Raw genomic sequence first — 24409 nt, 5'->3', positions numbered from 1 at the left:
AAATCATCGATATTGTCTACTTGTGAAGGTATTTCTTGATAACCATCTATCGTCCTACTACGTGGGCAGCACACTCAAGAATGTGAGTATTCGTTCGGCTTTGTTTCCACCACAAAGCCTAGACGACCGTAAACCTATTGAATAGCTAGGGCAACTCAGGCGCCTGATCACTTTTTATGGACGCTTCAAAGATGTTAACAAAGCACTTGCAACTTCATGGTTCCTTCCTGTCTTGCTCTGTAATTCCCACACAAGGTAGAGTGAAGACGGACCTGCACAAAGTTATCATTCCAAATCCATAGAAAAGGGTGTATAAAATGGCACCATATGAGAAATGAACATTTTTGTACAAAGGCAACGAGGTATAGATCACCCATCCAGTGCAGGTTCTTAAGAAAAATTTCTCCAAACTATAAAATCGTGAGTATCGTCGACGATTTCATTCCGCAGAACGTCAGTAATTCTTGGTCCGACTTTGAAAGTCCCCACCAGATTCTTAGTGTATTATATTTTCCTTTTCCTTCCATTAATCCAAATGCGTCTTTGATGTCCAAAATTACTAGCTAGCCTCACACATCCTTAATTTTTCCAATTAGACAAGTTTGTGGTACAAATACATGACTTTCGGATTATTCTACTTCAATATTTGTGTTAGTTTTGATTTATAACTTTCTTTTGGCCCACTTTTATACTTTTTTCAAATGGTAGATATCTTCAGTCACTTTCTAGACAAGGGTCCCGTCCATATATATGTACAGAATGGCATTGCTTAGTTCGATACAATATAGCGTAGTACGGTGTGGAATGGCGCTGTGGGGTATGGGATGAGGGTGGATTGTATGACGGACTAAAGTTGCTCTATTCCGGGTGGCTCACGTCCCAACTAATATCAGTACAATTCTTTCTCTTAAGTACCGTCTACTGGCAGAGAGCAACGTGCTTCACGTACATGCGTGTACAATTGCCAGGCGTTCTCTCGGCCCTTTTGTGTCTTATCTCGGGCGAGTGATCGGTGTTTATTTTGTGCTGCTAAAAATGGAACATTTTCCACCGTATCCATATAGGGTAGGGTATCCGACGCCAAAAGAAGTTTTGTTACATATAAAAGAAAAAACTATGAAACCTTATAGTTTTTAGTTCAAAAACAGACAGTAGACATGCAATTGTACACAAGTGTCATCGAGTTGATTCTGGAAACTGGAAAACTGATCAAAACGATTGAAAGTCCGTTTACGGTTAGTTGAGGTTGGTTTAGGTTAGTTCAATGGAGTTCGATGGGCTTTGTTCACAATGACGTCTACATCCTTTATGGAGTGCTTTTAATAAACCGAATAAACTCGTCCAGGTTCAGCTCGCCGTCTTTGTCTAAATCTTGGGTACTCATCCAAGCCTTCAGGTCCAATGCTTGACACTCATAGCCCATTTCGATCATCAGCTTCTGCAGCTCGGCGAAGGAAATTTTCCCAGATTTATCAGCATCGACGTCATTGAACACGCTCCGCCACATAGCCATTCTGATACAGAAGAATAAGTAAAAACTTAGAAAGCACCATCCACGAATCGATAGCTCGCAATTTGTTTTTATCGAACGTGTTAGGTTTCTCTCTCATGTGGACGTAAAATGGAAGGGTGTGGATAACCGAGACACATATAGTGCAGCAGTGTTCACTGTCAGCGTCAGCCAACGATCACGAATCAGGAATAGACGGAAAAGCTCATTTTGTTTTCGCATTGAAACATAGGAATGGAAAATTCAAGAATGTCGAAATCACTTAATCTTCATTCCACAAGTGATCAACTAGAATAACTGCGGATGAAATGGAAAAACATTGCTCTTTTTTGTACTTTTGTACGTTCAAAACAAGTGGTGCTGGGTTGCTTCTCATTCTACAGGGACTTCGTACTTTCCATGAGGCCGGTCTGTGCCTATGTCTATAGTAAAAAGCCGAAAGGCACTGTACAGCTGTTTTGTACTTGCTGGGAATCACAAGCATTGTACACCTTAACACTGCTGGTGCGAAGTTTGCCAGTAAATGGTAGTACGCCTGCTTTTTGCAACAAGAAAGCTGAGAAAAGAAGTTAACCAGTTAACCAAAGAAACATTTATGAAATATCACAGTATATGGGTCTCTGGTTCCAGTTCTAGTCTACTTCTGAATATGTCCTTATACAAGTGTCTATCCAGAAGGTTATGAGGATCCAGGAGAGGTTGTTTTCGTGACTTCCCTCATTAGTTGTCGACCTTGCATCACTGCTTCCACATCCATTTTCTGCTCGCCCAGGAGGCTATTGAGTGGATATCCAAACAGCGTGTCTTATTAATGTTAACTAGCACGCATGTCAAAAGTACGATCATAAGACAGTGTCCACAATCCCTACCCAGAATGTATGCCGAATTTTGCTGCCCGTTGTTTGTTTCTTCCATACGCGCACTGCGTGTCGTGATCATTGCTGATGAAATAAAATAAGCCTTATATTGTCTATTCACAGATAAGCTTGACGCACTCTTTCCTTCGTTGATAAGCTCATACCTTGCCGGTGATGCAAGTACAGGCTGAAAAAGCCGCCGTCTGACAACGAGTTTGGTTATTTCGTTTTCGGGATCAGTGGCGCGGAAGAAGCTCGGTCAATATGAGTGTAGCCTCATAAAAACAACGGTAAAGGTGGAATGGACATGCTAGTCTAGTGTCAATGAGTTTTAAATTGCTGCACGGAAACTCAACTCAAAACTGCAGGTTGTGTCTGTCTCTAACTAATGGGCTCATATGTCTTGTTAACTCAGTTGTTGTTGAGCAGTGTCGAACCCATATTGCACGTAATGAATTGCCTCCGCTTCGCCATGAGTGAGCAACATCCATGCCTACAAATGTGACATTGAGCATATTTTTTTAAAAACCGCAACAAACGATTATAAGCATGGGAGGTTTGTCAAGCATTCCATCCTTCCTAAGTGAGTACGCGTTGAGTACTGCCGTTTTTATATGGCAGTTCTAAGAAAGTTTTCTGGTGACTTTGTCAGATGGAAGGAGATCGAAATTCCGGGTGCTTGACGTAGCTGCGATAGTGTTCCTGAATGTGGCACGCAGAAAATTCAGATCTGACGTCAGTGGAATCCGGACTCATTCTTTATTGGTGAGCTGTTTATTCAAAGAACTCAGTCTTTGAGGCGTAGTGGATGCTACATTCTCAAACTGATAGCACGAAATTTGTCGAAACTAGCATTTTGATTCCCACTGTAGACAGGAAAGATGGCATCAGTGACCTTATCAACGACCACCCCTTCAGAGATTCCAATATCTCTCACCAGGGCATTAAATCTAAGTTCTGCGACCGCACCTATATTTCTTAACAATACGAGATAAGGTTGCTCAGCGTCTAATAACTTTCGAGTTTGTCACTTTTCTAAAGACTTAAGTTGGTGGTCCAATATATGCAGACCGTTCATGGCTGCTGATCGTAAAATTTTAGAAATGCGAATATTTCCTAAATAACTAACTACTTTTGCCAAGTGAGTGAAGCGAAATACCGAAAAATTAGAGATTTTGCGTATTTTAACCAACACACTTCTATTTTGACAGCATTCCAATGTGCGGTGCTGGACAGATGCTTTTTAACGGTTTAACGGCGAACTTACTCCTTTTCATGTGCTGGTAGAATGTTCAAAACACGCTGATATTCAGAGAGTGTTATTTGCCCATCTCCATCCAGATCGAATGTTTTGATAAATTCCTGGAATAGAAGTTTCAACAATTGCGTTATCCAGCTGGATGCGGTTTGACTCTCAGTCATCCTATACCGAAAAATAATCGTGAGGACAACTATTTGTGGAGGAATTGTTGTCCATTTCAATTTTCTAGTTTGATGTTAGTGATCTGGAAATCTAAGGTTATCGGGTCATAGCTGATTTCTATGATGAACCGATCAAAATGAAGATTATTATCACGCTTTTTGAGCACGTCAGAGAATAATGACTTTTCTTTTTTTCCTTTAAGTTTTGGTATCCTTTCATTGTTTTACGGTCTTCTCACAGCATTTGGGTGGTCTAGCAACTTGTTTTCAGTCTAAGCGGCTGATTACACAATATTCTTAAAAATCCACACTTGATGGTGGAGAGTACTTTTAACATGGTAAGTTTTGGGTGATTGCTCAAAATTCACAGAACGTAAACTGTAGGTTTCGTCCTCTCTCAGGCTCCGAAAGCCTCGGACCTGAGCAGGCACCTGGCTGAATTTTTATTCATGAATTGGTATACTCAAGGAAAATGTCGGAGCTGAGACTCAAAGTGTTCTGTCGTATTCCACAGTCTACTGATATTTCCCCGCATGATTCGCAGTTTGAAGGTAGTCTTTAGATTCCGTTATTCTGCTCGAAAAATCACTTTCGTTTGGCATTAGTGGCATCGAGCGATTACTCAAAATCCTATGCTATATGCTACTGACTGACTTAGACTCCACTAAGTCTTTAGATTTAGCATACGAGCTTGACAGAATTATTTTTCATCTAAGAGCTTTGTTGTTCAGTGACTTTTCCAAACTTTGAACCAGTGCATAAGTACACGTCTAGTAAAATTTTAACTTGAGAAATTATGAATTCATCAAGATCGCTTTAATCAGTGGTTGGCGGAATGATGAATGACCACACACAATGAAGATATGTGTAATGTGCGAGAATCGCAGGCTTGTGTTTCGCGTTTTTTGTGGTGCCCTGAAATCAGGAAATATGTGGTGAATGCACATTTTTGGGTCCAGCCATATTGAATGTTTATGTTGGCATTTGATGATGGATCCAATATCCAAAACTGTCATTAATCGCCGAAGTACTCGTGACTCATATCCCGGCTGTTCAGAGTGAACAAGCATTCGCGTTTTTTGGTTGTGTCCACGGCTGATCAAAACAGGAGTCCTGTCTTTCGGAAGGAAAGGGAGAAATCGGACGCTGTAATTGGATTCAAGCAAGCAGTAAGTCCATCCCAGCTATTTTTGGTGCTGTTAACCAATTTACGTTTTTAAAAAAAGTCTTTTGAGCCGTCTTCAAGACTCACTTGGTCAGCTTGTGTTAGATTGTCAGACAAGATACCGCCCATCTGGGTCTCCACCCTACGAAATAGCTCAATAAATCATGCTTTCGTAGTTATCAGTACGCAAACACAGAAGATCCTAAATGGTTCATCGGTAACGTACTTTTGTTTTCTTTTCAAAACTGTACACCTTTGGCAGTGAGCGTTTTAGTGTACAAAACCATTTCTAAAAATTCCATTTTGTTCTTTTGAGTAGATGCTCATGGACCTGGTCATTCAAGGGTAGTCGTCACCAGGACATGCATAAATATCCTCTCTTTTACTGAAGTGGAAACTAACCGAAAGCAGCGCATCAATTCCGACATCATTAGAAAACACTCGCAGACTTTGGCGTCACTTATTCTGGTGCAACTGTTGATCTGTTATAATTTCCTCACTAGGAAATCTGTTTTGCTGTTCAGCAAGCCACGTCTCATTCACACAATCTAACTATATATTATCAAGCAATGTTGAACCAAAGTGAAAACGTAACACTCCTGAATGTACTCTTCATCGTATTTACGACTATGTTTGTATTTCAAAAGTTAAATACTGTGGCTAAGACCTTCTAAATAAGCAATTTCAAGTCACACCTCTTGATAACGGTAAAATGTAATAGACTATTACAAGGTGCATCCTACTATACCAACCTCTGCCAGCAAACTAAAACCCCATAGAAACGCAAAATCGATCAGCTAGATTTACCTGCATTTTTAAGGCGTAAAGCGTTAAGCCATGGAGATCAAGTATTTGAAAGTGATAGAGTCAAAACTTGATGGCAGGTTGAGGGGAGTTGGTCATTTTTAATTAAGATTTTATCCTGTAGGGGAAACCACTCTGTGCTGAAAAGCCTGTAAGCAATGAATATCTGTTTTTCTCACATCGCGAATCATCAGCAGTGCGCATCTCACGAAACTCAGAGAGTCTCATCTCATCGACATCCCGGTTAGTAGGTGGAACGGCTGATCAACACTGAATAGCTCACACTTGGACAGGTTAGAAAGCCACTCTTCCTTCAATCACGCAAACCACATCGCATGGACACGTAGTACCCATAGTAGTGACTTCTCGGGTGGAAATTTCATCTCTGTTTTGAAATTCTCCACTGGAGCTACCTTTTGAGTTACGGGAGATGCGCACTACTTAGGACTGCAAGTGAAAGTGAAACAGTTGTACGGTGCAGTTGTACAGTACAGAATCTTTGGCATAAACTGCCTTCCCTTACGGAGCGAAATTTCAAATGGAAATCAAATAGCTGTTTGTTTCATGAGGAGGCGTAGTTTTGAGGTGTTCTGAGTAAATGAATTAAATTTGACCATGAGCACCTGTTGTGCGAAAGCAGAATTGGTTAAGTCCCAAACAAACGAGTACGAGATGCATACAAATAAGGCCACATGAGTAGTTATAAATGAAATATATACGGTGGTCTTATGTTCGTTGGTTGAGCTTTCAAAATGTCGCTTACGGTCAAAGTTTTCACTGTGGTTCCTTCTTAGCATCTAAGCTCTCTATACATATTTCAATATGAAAGTCTTATACTTTTCATGAGTTGCTGTCAGTGATGTCCATTTGCTTGTGCTCATCCATCTATCAGTCATCAAGCTAGACGTTATTGCTCGCAGTAAAATACCTGTTTATTCCAATTGCTCACGAACTGCACGCAAAGTGATGAGAGTGGTGGTGTCAAGTCGTCCATTTCCAGGGTTGATGAGCAAAACCTTTTGAGAAAACTGGCATATACCTTCTTGGGGAATCAATCAAATTTCACTTTGTCGTTTTGCTAACATCGTCAGTCTTGCCACTACCCCAAAAACCTGGGAACGGGGGAACCTAGAGAAAATTGATAATGAGCCAGAAGTAATGCTGTCAAAATTTCTTATTTTTAAAATCATACTATCGAAGGGAGGGTTTATTGCTAAATGTTCTGGTTACATGCCTAAGAAAAACATTACTTTCTCGTTAGGTAGTTTGTTCCATGGTTGACCATAGTTGAGAACACCGTACAGCATAAGCAGTGTTTTGCGAAAGCATTCACAAATTAAATTGAATAAAATACGCGAAAGACCGACTGGCTTCTTACTGAGAACCATGCGGGACTTAATCGGATGAACTCTGGAAGCTGATACATCATGCCAGTCCGCCATGAACTACTCATCACACCAGACGTACTTCAAATAAAATAATTGGAGTTTGGTACTCCGGTGTTGTGAATAATTTGTTTTGTTAGTGAAAATATCTGTTGCATTAGGCGAAAATTCTAGACCGGTTAGAAGAGTACAGCTAGCAAGTGGCTGTGAACTGAGGCCTATATGCGAGGAAACAGCGGTCGGAATAACGGTGTAACACTGGATACTACTGATGAGGCATGCGAGTAGTGCGTTGTTTTCTCGTAAATCCGCTTCGCTTCAATTGAAGTCAGATTTATCACGAAATTTGTGGAATCGCCTTACAGTATTAGTTTACGTTTGGGTGATAGTCAATGGGTATCCAGGAAAGTTCAGGAAGACTCGTTCGAGAAGAAGACGTACACAGTTTTTATAAGCACGATGAAAATGAAAGTTTTGCTTCCCTGTTCAATAGTCTGTAACTGTTCAGTTGGTGTTTTCCAATAAATAACTTCTCGGCGGAGGCTTTTTGCGTTTCAGCGGTATGTAAAGGCCGACGGCGCTATATTACCGAAGAACAGATCTGCCTTGAGTTGTCCTGACAAGGTTAATCACCATGGGTTCAAATAGACGATTAGCGTGGCCTAAAATTATCCCCTTAGTCATAAAAAGTCTTTAACGACTAAATACGTTTTTCCGATAGAAACAGTCACGGAATTACGTCCTTCGGGACTTGTAAGGTAAATGGAAATGTTTTGTTAACATGCGTTCCAAGTCATGATAAAGGTTTGAGGTAGAATGCAGTTGATGAGGGCCGCTTCTCCAGAGCAACTTCGTGTGATTACCCCTCTTGATCGCTAACTTAATTAAGTATTACTGAAGAGGTAAAAACTCGAAAGGCTACATAATCTGCCGATTGTCAGCCGTCTAACTGTACTGACTGAATCTGTGGGATAATAACGTGAGTGAAATTTTAAACCCACCGCACTATCTGGTGGCTGCAAACAGATCCATTTTGGAAGTCTCACTTGGATACAAACCAACTAATGGCCAAAATAGATATTTCCTTCAATTTACTCGTAAAAGTAACGCTTAACGAAGCTACATCCGGTTCGCTACGAGAAATCAGAACGCGTTTGTTTATAATCACACTCCTCACTGTGAAATAACATGTATTCAACAGTACAACAAGTCACGAGAAAAATCATCCATACGTTTTACACGATGAATTACGGAATAGCAACCAAAATGGTTAACCATAGCATTATTTGATTTTTTTTACAAAGCTGAACAAACATCTTGTGCAAAATTACGGTGTGTATTCACCAACTTTTTTGTTCAGGAATGCCAGTAGCAGGTCATTTATGCTGCCTCTTGACCAGCGATAGTAAAAGTCTGAAGTTTATGGCAAGATACCCTAACGAGCTACAAAACTAATCAGTTGCATTCAGCAGTACCTTACTTACAAAGTTTCTAAAGTGTTTTTTGCTCTGCGACTTTCAAATTATTTTCAAGCTGGATGGGATTTCAAAGCTTGAAACCCCCCTCAGGTGTAATTAAACTTGACCAAAGTATTCCTGTGACTTTCATACTGCAAGGTATACATTTTGAATCATTTGAAAGAATAGGGAGCAACCAGGTGGTAGAAAAGTAATATTTGGAATACCGTCTTTGTAGTGCAGCTATGTAACCCCTATTCTATCAACTAACAAAGTTTCGCTCAATTGATGCATGAACAAGAATTCAGTATAATGGTATCAGTAAACCATAATACAGGGACTGGATTTTGGGAATTTTGCCAACCCAATGAGCTCGAGCTGGGGGAAACTGAAGAGAGGCTGCTAGAACGTTTAACTTCAGCTTATTGGTTGAGGTACTTATAGGGCCTACCCATTTTTGGAGTACATACGCAAGCGTACCACTAATACCATCCCAATTCGCGCTCGAAATCACGCTGGCTTCGCTAAACTTCAGCCATGAGTTTTATGTGGTTGTTGCAGAGGGATAATGCAGCGCACCAAGTCACCAAACATGAGTCAAAAAGCGCATTCGAACATAATCTGATTGCTACTCATTGCAAAACCGGTAGAACTGACGATTTGGGTGCTGCCAATCACAACAATCACAATAAGTATAATAATATTGATATGGACCTCACGATCACTTACGGAATTTCGCTTTTTGTCCTAGCTGGCGCAAGACCCGCAAAGGAGCCTTGATGAACACAAAACAATTTGTTTAGTTATCTTTCAATTTTTGGCTATAAAAAAGCACAATCTTATCTGGATGATCATTCGGTTAAGCTTTGTTACCAGGATATCAAACCCCCGTATATTTTTCTGGAGTGAATATATAAGATGGTTAGTTGAACGGAAGCAGAACAGCGGTAAACTGGCGACAGAATAAGCTATTCAGGGACACAGACTAATGCCATGCCCAACTGTAAGTAGTCTGTTCTGCCAAATATTCCGTATACGTATACAGTAATGCTTGTTCGTTACTATCCCCACTAGAGTAACCACTTCTCTAACATGGCCGATATTTGGGTTTCTGAAACGTTGCTTCACGCTTTTCTGCCAGAACTGAACCTTTTCCACCCGATGTATGACTGACATTTCCTTAGGTTGATTGTTACTGCTTGATCACTGGTTATCTAATGTCCAGATCACAGTCAAATCAAACCGTTTTCACAAAGTCTACGTACGCGAAGTTGAACGAGTGAACAAGTAGTGCTTGTCGGCAAGTATTTTATACTAGCTATCCCAGGTGGCTACATGAAAAGCAAGATCTCTCCTATACGCTGATGTGCATTCCCATCAGCCCAATAGATTTGTGTGCTGACTGCTTCAGCTGCCTAGCCACTGGGTAGGGATCGTCGGTTATGACTGTGGTGAAGCACGAGTTTTTATTTTCCATGAGTGAAAAGGAAACCACATGATTCAGTCTAAAAAACCTATAACGAGCTCATCGTAGGTGTAGCTGACGAGCAGCAGTCACTTTGCACGTCATTCTATTCTACCAGTAGTTCCATCCACGGACTTTAACAGCGTCGCAAATTGTGCTAGCACATACATCCACTAAAGTCAAAATGTTCCGCCTCAGGGGAACATTTTTTCACAGAACAAAGCTAGACAAGATGCAATGCCGATAACCAAAACGATTGAATCTGGAATATTCCAGGTTCAACCCATCACGACTTAGAAAACGATTCGTGTGACACTGATCAGTTAAAGATGACATACCCGAAGTGTCTTAAAAGACAATATAGGGATGGTTCTGTAAGGCATTTTTACAGAGAAACTGGTTCAGTCGAACGGAATAATTGCGCACTGAACGAACGGTTAGCAAAGCGGTAAAACTAACTAGAGCAATGAAGTGCAGTGTGCAAAGGAATGCTAACTTGTGGCGAAAATTGCCTGTTAGGGGAGTTCTTGGACGCAATAAAAGGTCGAGGTCGAAAAAGAAGAGATCGCCATTCCCAGCAATTTGTTAAAAATTAAGTCCCAAATACCGTCCATCCAGTATCAGTTTAAGGTAGCAGTCCTATGGTATTTCTTATCATTCAGGCCGTGGAAAGTCTTTGTTGCAAGAATGTTTTCGCAAAACCCCCGTTGAAGGTGGAAAATCACATGAACAATTCCAACTTTTGTAAAATTACCGAAATCTTTTTGACGTGATTGTGTGAAAAAAGGAACGGCCGTTGTGTTGCGTTCCTCACTCAACTAGCTTATTCGAACTGTGATTGGGGAGCAGTCTATCAGAGACTATCTTTCGTTTTTTTAAATCTCTGATCAAGATTCTTCTACCTGTTTTAATTAGATCAAAATAATTATTAGTGTATATCTTCTTTTTTCATCTGGGATTAGATTGATATTGTTGTTGGACCACTGCTCATCTATTAAAAAGGGTTGGCATCTAACATCGATAGACATGATTCATGTGAGTTGCAGAAATGTTCTCTTGTTGTTGACAGCAGTGACAGCCAACAACTCTAGTCTGAACACCAAAAAGTTCGGTAGTAATGGCAATATTTAGTTAAAAATAGAGAATTTCATGAAATTATTTTAGGTCTCGGAAAGGTGACAAAAGATGCCGAGAAGCCCAAGATTTCAAAGGTCGTTAGTGACTCCCCAAGAATGCGTGAAGTATTGTACTTCACCATTAATACCTTTCGGATGGCAGACTGCAAACGCCGCATTGAAAAACGAAGATGGCTATGCGTCCTAAACCGGATGTACCTCACAGAGGCGTTCTGAACCTATATTGTTTCTTTAGTATAGCTGTTGTGTTTTTCGAAGGAAACAATCTAACACAATCCACCGACTAACTTTTCATAAACATTTCATGATCCCCGGTTTGACAATCGATTTCGATCGGCACCCAAATAAGTTGCTGGGTTTTCCTATTGAATATAACTATCAATATATATTTTTCTGTTGTACGGTGACTGTTGTGTACGATAATGAATGAAGACTCTTGTGAGATTTTGATGATATATAAAGACATTCTTCTTACGGCCGAACTGAAGTCTTATTGAATCCAAATCAATGTCCCTTGAAATTTTCCTAGTATATATATTGTTGTTCAGAGCAGTTGAACTCAGCTAATTCTGCCACATAAACGTTGGAAAAACAAAACCATAAAGCTTTAAGACTCACATTAATGAACTTGGTATCAAATCCACAAGACTTCATACATTGCTTTACTTCTTTTCGACTGAGAGACCCACTGTTATCCTTATCCATTCGTTGAAACTTCTCCAGAAGGCGCCGCTCCTCTTCTTCGTGCATTCTCGAATTTCCTGTACTAACACACAAATTCTACTGAATGAATTTCACTTTATTCGGTTCATAAAGCTGCCTATTTCCTAGTCTAATTAAGCTTGAACCACACACTAATCAAGTGTTGTTTTTGTCCGAGATACCGTTGCATTTGATTCGCCGACGTCACCTGTGGAAATAATCAATGATATCGCTTGACATAGCTGCCTTTTGATTGGTCAGAAAGCAGGAAGGCAAACTGACGCGTAACCCTACATCCCTCAACAGCCAATTAGTCTACCCATTGAAGAGGATCTGGTTTGGTGTGCACGTGCACATGATCGTACCAGCTTTATGGACCCCGTTTTCTGAAAATTTGTTTACGGTTTCTATTTTTGTGTTCTAACCGGTTGGTTAAGGGCTATCCATAAATCAGTCTCGAATGCCCAAACATGCTGCACTGTACATATGGCACAGAGATTTCACCCGCTGTGTGCACCTGACCGATTCCATGGCTAACAGAGTTCAACACCTGTAGTGGTTTATCCATGGAGATGGTTTTCTTCTGAACAATACAACATAACTTCAACTGACATTAAGGGGGAAGCGGAATGCATATACTCCCTTGGGAGTTAAGATACCGCAGTGGAAGAGTATTTCAAACTTCCTGCTTATCTGTTTTTCAAAAGATGGTCAGACCAGAGCGATGACAACGCCGACTCCATTATTCTTAATCTAAGAAAAACATTGAAAGTGTTATCGCCTAAAGGGACGGGCCACGAAGTCACTGTACTCTGCATGAGGTAACTTATGCACTTGATTATATTCCCGACTGGTTTTTGCAGGTGTCCAATAAAAAGTGAAGAGAGTTTACTGCTCCGCCGGGAGGCATACTTCTTGCTTCCGCGTTAAGGGTAACACATCTTTGCTTTCCTGTTTTATCTCGACATCAATCTTCCATACTGATCCTAGCTTCGGCGGTCCCGCCAAACCACAACCGTCACACTCTTGTTCACTTACACAGGGGTGAAATCAGTCACGTCAAAATGATTCGTCAAGGTGAAGGACCAAGCAAATACTCTTCGAAATTAACCGCGATAAACACAAGGAGAATCAATAAAAAGACGCTTTTTACGGACAACAGCGCACTATGAAATATGGCTGCTGATTTATATACATGGTAAACAAAGCCTACAGTTTTCGAGTGAGTTCGACTAAGCTAAGTTATTGTCATGCTAAAAAGAACAAGCCACTACTTCAGGCGATGTGCCCTTCCATTTATAAGATCCAAATGGATAAAATGGGATTACAATGCTCCTCAGTAAAGTTCACTATCTACTGACGCATTACGTTGTTCATCTAGTCATCTGAAAAGCAAAAAGTGTGGGAGGTGTAAACATAATAATGCCGTCTCATGCGGTCTCTCCCTCACAGAAAAGAATTATGATGATATTTTCTTACCCTTTTCGTCTTAGAGCCTTTTCAGATCAATTTACCACATATTTGCTCTTACAAACGTATTATTCACTTTTAGTTTTCCATGTGAAAGGACTGACACCATACTTGGCTCCGACCGGAAGTGTAAACTCAATTTATGGGTGTCATGAAAGAAGTTTGAGTTAACTTTCCTGTAAAGGTGGCTTTTAGTGGTCAACTGTTTAAGAGGGGAATGCTGTAAAGACCAAATCCTGACGCTTTTGATCAGGAAACTACGAATGGGTATCCATTCTTCTAACTGTGTTAGTCGAGTAACCGCCTTGACGCAGATTTGTTCCAATCCTAAGTGCCTTAACTTTATTTGGGGTTGAAAACTTCTCCGAGCCAGATGATATAATGAAACAGAAATGTTACAAACAACAGAGTTTTTATGAAATTTTTTAACCAAGGATATTGCAAGCTGCATTTTAATTTATTTGGCATTTAAAATATCAAAGCATTTTTGAGTTGGCGCGATTTAGAAATTTGATGGGAACTACTGCACAGCACATTACCAGCTTTGTCTTTTTGGTAAAAATAGCTGCATCTGTTTGGTCACAGCGAAATGAAACACTCATTCGCTAGACTTGGGCTCAAATAAACATCATGCTGATGCTTCTTTAATGATGCCCTTCAACCTTACTAGAGCTTCATCTGACTCGTAATCTTATAATGAGCTAGTTTTCTAATAAGTGTTTGATTTCCCACCTGTCCTGTTTGATGTTCAAATACGAAATAAGGCTGGTAGGAGAGCTAAAATTTACACTTCTCCGATTAGCCCCAATAGGGAGAGACCACCACTGGAGTGTGGATGTATTGTATCGTGGGTGGCCGTCTATTGGTTATGCCTGCACTGAGTCTGCCAGACTACGAGATAAGGGGAAGACAGAGGTCTCGGGGCATGGCTGTGTTGTCAGGACAAAACATACAGAGCTTCTGCGTAAATGACCAAATATGGTGGTTCATTTGTTCACAGCCAGTGGCGACGTTCCGGTCATGAACACCTTCAGGCCCACTCAACTGGTCTTATGTTGCTAAGCCATGTTTGGTGAGTTCCGTCAACGCGCCTGCTTTGCGGATGTGTCGTAGCGGTAGTGACCTTGGTGATGCGTCACTCTCTGCACATGTACTTTTTCCACATCCGGGCGCGTCCTGACAGGATGTTAGCTTCTACCAACCGTATGAGTAACTGAAATTTAAGCATATATACAAATTACATTGGTTTTAACTCAAGATTCCACTGTAACACCAAATGAATTGCCTGTTTTCGGTCTCCTATTTGTTTGATTTTTCGGCCAATGCAGGTGACCTAGTTATCCCGCCCATGGAAGTCACGAGCGGTGGCTGAAACGTCTAGTATTCAAGATCTCAACATGTTATTGCTATGGTATTCTATCTTAATCTAACCGTAATAAACGTTGAAAGCAATGGCCACTCCTTAGAACTTCATCTAATTCGGAACAGATATGATCATCGTTATCACCGTTCTGAATGTTATTCAAAAAGGTAAAATTTACAGACTCTTTTCAACTGGATAGGTGGTTTGTCTCAGTGCAATGTTTCCAGTGGCATTGGAATGTCTGTGAGACCATTTTTGTTTACAGTAGCTTGTTGGGAACTTTTATTATCTCCTACTGAGGTGCTGTCATCCAGGTAAGCTTGCACAGCTTGACACCCAGTTGTAGTTCTAAAAGCTAGGTTAACGTAAGAGGGGTTCTTATTAGGGAATCGTAACAAAACATGGTCCAATGGGAAGCAACGTCATAATCTGTGTGAATGTTATTCAGTCGTACGTTGTGAATTATTGGACACGTTCAAGTAAAAATTTTCGCCGATGTGGCGAAATTCATTGAAATTACCAGAAACTGTAGAAAATATTGTGAAGCCACATAGCTCTATGTTTGTTCACTGGTATTCCAAGTCAAGATGCTGAAACATTGAAAGTATTGGCTATTCCAACCTATTCACATCCGTTTTAACATTTCAGTAATTTAGATGCGCCTCAAGGTGTGACGGGGGGGCTACTTTTTATTTGTGTGGCATTAAGAAGCTGTAGATCGCTAGAAATGGATTCAGATGGGTCCCAGGTGAGTGACTCTTACAGCATATTTGTTTGCACATAAGTGTATTTCGCCAATTTTGTGCAATTTTAGGTTCAAGTAGAACAATAGTTTGGAGAAAACTCGGCAACTGCGCCTGCCTGGTGATTTGTCGGACAATTTTCAGCAACCTCATGAGTAGTGTATTGAGTCTATTCTTTTATTCATGTAGCTGAACTGTGGAGGTTCGTCCCAGACGAAATGTTCCATTCTTCGGAATGACGTCTTCTCAACGCGCTGTTATATCATAAAATAGAAAATTCAAACGGATGGAAGAGTTTTTGTTTTTGGAAACTATCTGGGCAGAACTAACCGAAGTCGATATGCGGGAATGTCAATCGACAAATTTACGCCATCACCATTGCGCTGAAACACTAGTTCGGTGTTTCAAGAAAGCCTCGTTGTTCAAAAATCCAGGTACCTATTCGAAATTTTGCTGGTTTAAATGACTGTGCCAAGTATGTGTTCACTTGAAATACGTCTGACATCCAGGTCAAACGCCCATCGGTTTCGCTTTCAATGTCAACCAAATTGACTAGCTACTCCTGTCGAATTCAACCATTTTGTCGTTTAACTCAGCAAGATTTTTCGACAACAAGAAATCTGGCACTCAAATTGATGTAAATTCCAGCAGCCGATCTGTGATGGGACATCTCCGTTTATTTAAAAGGTAATAAGATTCGTATGTAACATGGGAAACCAATATTCATACCCCAGTGATTCACTGGCAACAGGTGTAATTTCTCAAGAAATACACCCATTTGCAAACCAACTTGGTTTCAACAAGAGACTCAACTGAATATCTCCTTTATGATATTCTACAACTGAATATGCTGCATAAAGACCACTTCATGTTTCAGTTGGCACGATATTCGAGATGTCGCAGTATATTTCCATAGAGGAAACTACTCAAAGGTTGCTGAAAACTCTTCGGCAGCTCACGACCTCGTTTGCCCTTCTTGGGGCTCATCAGGTTAGTGCAGTCCCAAATTGATTTGCAAATGAGTATATTTCTCGAAAACAGTGCAATTCGGGTTCAAGTAGAACATAAGGTTGACGGAAACTTGGGGACTGCTCCTATCTGCTGAGCCCAAACCGGTCGTGGGCTGCCGAAAATTTTTCAGCAACCTTGCGAGTAGTTTCCTTTGTGAAAAAAGGTGTAATTCCTACATTTCGACTTTTGGATGGGTACTTGATAGCAGTAAATTATGGACAGACTTCAGTAGGCTGTGAATTAAGTATGGTAATGATAACCGTCGATTAATTAGGATTTAAGAAATACCAGATATTTTCTTTTATCTGTGCTTGTGACGTGACCCATATCGGTCTATGCCCTGAGGTAGAATTCAAAATACCTCACACTGCAAAACCTTTCAGTGCTTAAAGACCATTGGTTTTGTAACCTTAGTGAAGTAATATTGACCAGAAGCCTTGTTCTCTTGCTCAGCCAACCATGATCCAGCCTGAGCTCGCCCAAACTGTCAGTGCCCGACGCAATGGTTGTTAAACCTTGTTACTGCTATGATGACATCGTACTGGCGAGATGTCAGAATCATAAGTTAGATCTATGAGACAATATATTTTATCTGTTTTTGCCGAAGTAACTTTCTGGATAAAGGCTGCGTCTTGACCTCAGTCGGAATACATTTAGTAAAAATGCCTAATTCATCGGTTGAAATTTCTTACACAAGTTTAAGATTCCGTTAGCTCGACAACGGCCATCACACGGCTTTTACGCCGTATTTTTTCAGGGAGAATCACTCCAAGTATTATACAAATAACCGCTACAATTATGCCTGCTACTTCTGTTTTAGGTAATTATGTACACTGCTAAGACAGTCTGTAAAAAGATCATGAAACACTAGCGGTATCCTTCGGCTACAGCTTGATACTTAAAATATTGTCTTCCAGTGACAGAGGAAGCATGGCCCAATAATTTTTGGGACAAAGTAACATTACTCAGTAGGACTACTTTATGGAAATAAAAAGTTTTTCTTTGTTTATATAATATCCCGGGTTGTGTAAAATCTTTGCATGATTTCCGGTACCGGTGGAATTATAAATTTTTAATAATTTTAACAAATCATGCAGGATCCCAATGCAAGAGGCTGTCCCTTCAAAAAGTGCGTCCCAATTCAGAAACACATAAATTTCAAACAGGTGCTAACACGTTCAGAACAGTGCACACAAGATATGTACAAATCGTACGGCCAAACAGTCTCTAGACAAGCCATCAACAGGTGATCGCCCATGTCGTAAGCCAACCACTGACAAAGCTAATTACGTCATCGGCCGAGTAAATCAGGCAGCGTCAGACGAAAAGCAGTTCGGCTTTAAATGCCCCGTTTGCACCGCCTTCAGTAAGTCACAGGATGCGACATTACGCATCACCCGACTTAGCAGCCACAATATTGCGCCGAATAAAGTGCAATTTTTAAACTAGGCGTCAAACAGATTATTCATGAAAGCAACCTTATAGTTATCACCTCAGATGACGGTTTCGAACTTTGTTCAATGTTACTTTGGCTAATTCTGAAATTATCTGAATGCTAATTCCGATTTGATTGATTCCCTCTTCCGTTCACATTCCGAGCCGCGAGAAATTTAGGTCAAAGTAAATACTCTTCTTTATCTTAAGTAAACTTAATTTATTGGGAAAAATCTTCATGCACGTAGTCATTGGGAGCTGGCTTGTGTTCTTTGTGAGAATAGTGGAAATTCACATGTTGGCGGTTAAACGCAAATAACCGAATGGTTCTTTGACAGTTACAAGTACCAGCAAGTTAGTTGACATTACTAAGATTACGACAGAATTCCTACCACAATTTCAATGTTTCGCTTTACGGCCTGCAGTTTTTGAAGAGTGGTTATTAGCCTAGCAATGCACAAAGTTCAGTTGAATTCTTCTTCGTTTTCAGTTAAATACTTGTTGTATCGGTGTATACTACTGATGAAACAGACCGGTACTGTCTAGTTAACTGGTGAGCACTAGATGGAAGGATATCATCTCTAACCTGTCTGACCAAGCCATCACCACACTCAAGCTTGTCTGAACCACCTATCCACTAGATTACCATTTTTTGACTGATGAATTTACAGGTCATTAAAGAACGCTCTGCTGTCATACTAACTACTGACTTCTGTCCCTACCAGCTAAATAAGAAGGGAAGGATGTCTTTCACAACGAAGTGAATCAAACAAAATTTGCTCCCCATAGTGATTATTGGGGTAAACACAAAATACAAACTGACGAACATAAGCTGCAGTCAGATATGCAGGATTTCTGATTTATTTCATGTAATCTTTCGGTTCGGCCTAAAGAAAATCCCATAAATCAGTCATTATTTAGACGCTTTTGTTTCGTTACCTTCCCTGAGTATCTTTAATCTGTAATCAGTCTATTGCACCAATAATTCTTAGCTGGAAACTCAGCTAACAGCTCAAGTTATCTACGGCGTAAAACGTATTTTTGTAAAAAATTACAAAGCATCTGGCCGATATATTTGCACCGCATGGAGACTAACATTCACTTTGAGTCTACGGATTTTTGTAAGAATGAAGGTAGTTAGTCACTTGGTTCAGAGTAGTAACGTGGCAATGTGTTGAAATATTGGTAGCTCGGGTGAGTTTATTAGCTTTTGATTGGGTGGATTTTGATTTGTTGCCGAGCTTGGCTTGCAAACGTTTCGTCACCATACGAAGAGACATCATCAACGCGCAATTGGATGGGCAGTCTTGCTTGCCTGCGTGCGTTTACATAGCGTTTGATAACTATCTGTTATCTTCTAGCATTATTTTCATGAGTTCAACGGTCCGTTTGTGACCCTTGTTGCGTTATGATCTGCTCCTTCGTGTTGCCTGGTTATCCCAAGGCCTTATACTTTTAGTAGACTGATTTGATTTAATTTGAAGGAATTTGATTAAATGAGGCACTCAACCAATAAACCAAATTATCAAACCGGTGGACGCATGGACACTAGTCGTTACGATGGAGAGTGTAGTTGGCGCAACTAACCAATTAAGCTCGATTAATAACCAGCTTAGTAAAATACAACCTATGAACACCGGTAAAAAGTCTTGCGATTCCTGTTTTATTTCAGAGTAGTGGCAATGTGTTGAAATATTGGTAGCTCGGGTGAGTTTATTAGCTTTTGATTGGGTGGATTTTGATTTGTTGCCGAGCTTGGCTTGCAAACGTTTCGTCACCATACGAAGAGACATCATCAACGCGCAATTGGATGGGCAGTCTTGCTTGCCTGCGTGCGTTTACATAGCGTTTGATAACTATCTGTTATCTTCTAGCATTATTTTCATGAGTTCAACGGTCCGTTTGTGACCCTTGTTGCGTTATGATCTGCTCCTTCGTGTTGCCTGGTTATCCCAAGGCCTTATACTTTTAGTAGACTGATTTGATTTAATTTGAAGGAATTTGATTAAATGAGGCACTCAACCAATAAACCAAATTATCAAACCGGTGGACGCATGGACACTAGTCGTTACGATGGAGAGTGTAGTGGGCGCAACTAACCAATGAAGCTCGAGAAGGCCAGACGACAAAGCAATGCCAATCAGGGCCATAAAAGAAGCTACTAATAATGGAAGGCGTTGTAATAACCGATCAACACGAAGGAACGAAGACCACATCGCAACAAAGATCATAAATGAACCGAGAGACTCGGGAAAACCTCTGGCCCGAAGTAGTCCGTCAAGTTTGAATATAACAGCTAGTTTTCAAATGTTATATGAACGCACACAGGAAAGCAAATTACCCACCCAAATATCCTCGTGTGGTGACGAAACGTTTGTAAGCCAAGCTCGGCTAAGAGGGCAACAGCCACCTTATCATTAATCAACAGTAATAACGGGATTGTTATGTCAGGCTTTTCAACACACCTTCGGACAGTCCATATAATACATCCTAGCGTGTTTATATTGTTCCATCTATGAAGTGTTGTTTAATACGCAGATTTCTACAAAGTTTTACCAAACACTTATTGGGAATGACGGGTTTGCAGCAATAGTTAATAAATACTTGGAGGTAGTGGTAAAATTCAGCTATAATAAAGACGATTAATAATCAGCTTAGTAAAATACAACCTATGAACACCGGTAAAAAGTCTTGCGATTCCTGTTTTATTGAACAACAAGGAGCGTGTTTCCACTTTTTGAGTTGATAAAATAAGCCACCCTTACCTAATATCCTTTTTAAATTACAGTGTGTATTTAACCTTGACTCCCTGTCACCGAACGGTGTCAGGCTGTTAATCTATTACTAGACTACTTATTCGCAGACAACCATTTTGTTGAGAATGCACCCGTTTTTATTGTCTTTGCTTCCCAAAGGCGTACCCTAATTGTTTGGTAATGGTTTACCGAACAAGACTTAACTATCAAACCTGGAAATACTCGATCGTTTCTGGGGGCAATGGTAGATAAGCTGCTTAGCAGCTTGGCCCTTTTGGTTCGATTTTGACAGATTTTGTGGACAGGACTTGATGGAACGCACCATACATGAGGTTTATGCTGGTCGGTTTATCAGCTGTAAACCACTCACCAAGGACAAACAACTCCCAGCTACTACATTTCCGGTCGCTGCAAAATGAGAGAGCATGGGGAATCAACCAAGCATTTGAGGCAATGGTATATTCAGTTAGTTTGGGAACTTGGCAGCCACCTATATTGGCGATAGTTTTGATGCAACTGCGCCAGTGAGTGCGCGATTGGACCGTTGCTGCCAGTATCGTTAACTATTTGGTGAGTTGAATCCTGGAGCCCCCATCTATGGAGGCGGCAATTATTAACCCGGCTGAATTCACTGGTTAGTGTTTTCATAAACTTTTGCCAGGTCATACACTCTCCACCTTTCTGTCGCTTCACCTCAGCACAAGGTTGGGCAAAGCTGTTCCTTGAGGCAGATGGTCATCTGGTATGCGGAGTACATATCCTAATCCGAGTAACCTTTGAAATGCAAGTAATTCTATTATGATGGAAGAGCTTCTTCTTCCTAGGACCACCTGGCGTACCTCAGCACTGCTAACCCGCTGCTCCCACCAGACCGAACTCATATCTCTAAGATACCAATGGTCAAATAGTGAGTGCTTTTGTATGTGCTGTACGCTTATAGGCCACGTTTCTGGTGCATAAAACAGTTTGGATCTCACTACCGCATTGTAACTTCTGTCCTTGAGAGATAAACTGGCATCATATCTGGGCCAAAGGTGTCGGAGGCTAGCAAAAGCTACCCTTGCCTTCCCGATTAGAGATATAATCTCATCTCTAGCGAGCCGCTGGAGATTGTACGACTGGCAGGGTAAATAAATTTACCTTCCAAGTTCATTGGTTTGTCGGCAAGTACCATAACTTTGCATTATGAAGGTGTCAAGCGCACAACAAACTATGTGGCAGAATTATTTGAATTATTTAAAATGGTTCGCGTTTCTGGAAGATCTGAACCAGGAGAGCAATATCGCCCGCATAAAAGAAGTCTCTGAATAAATCTTCCGGGAGGTTTCAGAGGCCGGTAGGGAAATTTCAAGCAAAACATCAAACGTTGACGCGGAAGAACGAGAGATGGCAGTCTTGTATTACACCACTGAACGCAGTGAACCATTAGAAAGTTTGCCGTATACTCGTATCCGTTTAGTGAATTGCGCGAATTGGGCATACGTTGTCCTCGTAAGGGATGTAAATTTGAGAGGTACACCCTTGATCATCAGATACCGCCAATCATTCTGACGATCAATAAAGTCAAAAGCAGCTTTCAGATTAAGAAACATGACCACTGTGGGATGCTTGAAAGAGTGGCGCAGTTCGAGAACTTGTCGCAAGATAGGGCCAGTCCATCCTCGATCAAGGCGAAAACCGGCTTAATTTTAACGAAAACCCCCTCCCAATTATTGATCGACCGGCGCAAAATACTTCCAGAGAATACCTTAGATGCAACGGACACGAGGCTGATGTCAGAACAGTTTCTGCTTGACATTTTGGTGCCCTTTTTGAAGACCGGGAGGCGACTGGTATTCTGTTTTTGTTCCAAATCTGCGGTACGGTTGTCAGACTGTTAACCAGGAACTCGTCACCTTCTTTGAAGAGTGCGAAGTTCAAACTCTCCGGGACTGATTCCCTGCCACCTTGAAGGAGTGATATCTCACGCATAACTTCTGCTGGTGATGGCGGTTTGACGTCCCGGTTCCATTCAGGCCCGCTGGATTCTTCGAGCGTTTGGCTGAAGGAGGCCAGCTGAGTTGTTCTTTGAAGACGAATACTGGCGAAACTGCCGTTCCGTCTTTCTCGTATACTGTTTCGCTGGTATTTATCTTATTTTATCCGGTTGAGCTGACCTGGAGAATGTCTTTTTCAATGCAGCGAAAGCCTTCTATATCTCTCGGGTCTTAGCAATCCACCAACATTCTCGGTCATTCTTTAGGCTCTTGATCATCCACTCTTTGAAGGATGTGTCTGCCATTTTGAGCGCTAGTTGCTGGTATGTACTTTCTGGCAACAATAAGATCTGCCAATCTTTACGACATCTAGAGTTCATTAAGTCGAGTGAGATATCTTGGACAAACACTCCCAAAAGCTAAAAACGTAGCTGATTTTACTCGCTTCCATTCAACCTCCTGTGCAGTACATTTTAAAGGAGAACCTTCTCTGGCAAAATAGTCCAAACAAACATCTCTGAAACCATTCCACACCAGGAACATGTTTCCACTTGATTCCTGAAGCTTGGATGAAGCAACTGTTGGTTGAACTTGGTGCTGTCAATCTGATCAAAAGATGCGACGTTTTCGATCAATAGATAACGCACATTTCTTGTTTGAGGGTAATTACTTCCTACAGGTTATTCCTTGGTGCGTTCTGACAAGTTCTTTTGCTTACTACGCGGGCATTCTAGAGCAGAACGTTTCTGTTGTTTGCAGTTATCTGTTTCAATTGTTAGTACATTTTGGGGAGTTTCTAATGGGGGAGTAAGACTTCAGTGCGGATGTACCAGAATACCGTTCCAGCGACCTGTACGTCTCCAAATCTAGGAACAGACTTACAATACGTTAGCTAGAAAACATTCTTCCGGAGAAGTGCTCAGACTCCTGTGATTAAGAGACATATTTTATAGTGCCCTGTTTTGTCATGATATGGACTAAATTGGTAAATCGCATGAAACTGGATGGATGTGGGCTTTTTGAACCGATGATGGGTTAACCTGGACTACTGAGGGTGAAAAAGGCAGGTCCAATATGTACAAATACCTGTTACGATAGAATTATGAGGATACGGAATTCGGGTTATGGACTACTGGATGAGTCGGATGTCAGCTTCAGTTGGTCTTGAAAATACGAATCTTGTGCCCGTTGGTTGATTCGCGGAACTACTGATAAAATAAGTTTGCAACAAAATTGGTTAGCTCTTTGAACACACCAACGGCCTTCCTTACAACCTTTGCTACTAATATTCTCTTCAAATACATACCGATCTGGTTTCACACGCTCAGTGGCTATTGCCTACTACAAGCGAGGGGAAAATTATGCCTTGTCTGCTGAATGTTTAACGGCAGTCTGTTCAATAGAAAAAACGCTGAAAGCTGCACAAAATAAAGTTTCTTACAAAGTTTTGCGTATGCTGGGCGGTGCTGGTGACCGTCAAACAGCTGAAATGAAACCAATATACCCTCAACGAATAAGCGCTGCTGCGCTCTCTTCCAAAATAAATCCCCAGAAGCGAATGGCTGCTCGGAACAGGTGAACCTCCTAACCAAAATTTTTTCTACGGGTGCTCACACAGCAAGCAGCACCTAGGCCTAATTGCTGGCTAGCTAGAAAGCTGATCCCTGTATGGAATTATAGTATAGGTGACGTGACTCTGAGCAGATAACATTTTAGCGATTTCAGTCTTCTGAAATGTCACCTGCGAAATAGG

At 41.0% G+C, this 24409-nt stretch overlaps 1 protein-coding gene across 1 annotated transcript; it reads right to left on the bottom strand.

Annotated features, from left to right (window-relative positions):
- Positions 1-1109: 1109 nt before the first annotated feature.
- Positions 1110-12077, bottom strand: T265_09940 (hypothetical protein; the record flags this gene model as incomplete). Its single annotated transcript, XM_009176167.1, has 3 exons — positions 1110-1514; positions 3635-3729; positions 11820-12077. The coding sequence occupies 3 exons, from the start codon at positions 11949-11951 to the stop codon at positions 1307-1309; spliced, it is 435 nt and encodes a 144-aa protein (XP_009174431.1).
- Between the last annotated feature and the right edge of the window lie 12332 nt (positions 12078-24409).

The sequence above is a fragment of the Opisthorchis viverrini genome (genome assembly GCF_000715545.1).
Source record: "Opisthorchis viverrini unplaced genomic scaffold opera_v5_319, whole genome shotgun sequence".
NCBI classification, from domain to species: Eukaryota; Metazoa; Platyhelminthes; class Trematoda; order Opisthorchiida; family Opisthorchiidae; genus Opisthorchis; species Opisthorchis viverrini.
The sequence above is the reverse complement of the archived record's forward strand: the minus strand, read 5'-3'. Positions and strand labels throughout refer to the sequence as shown.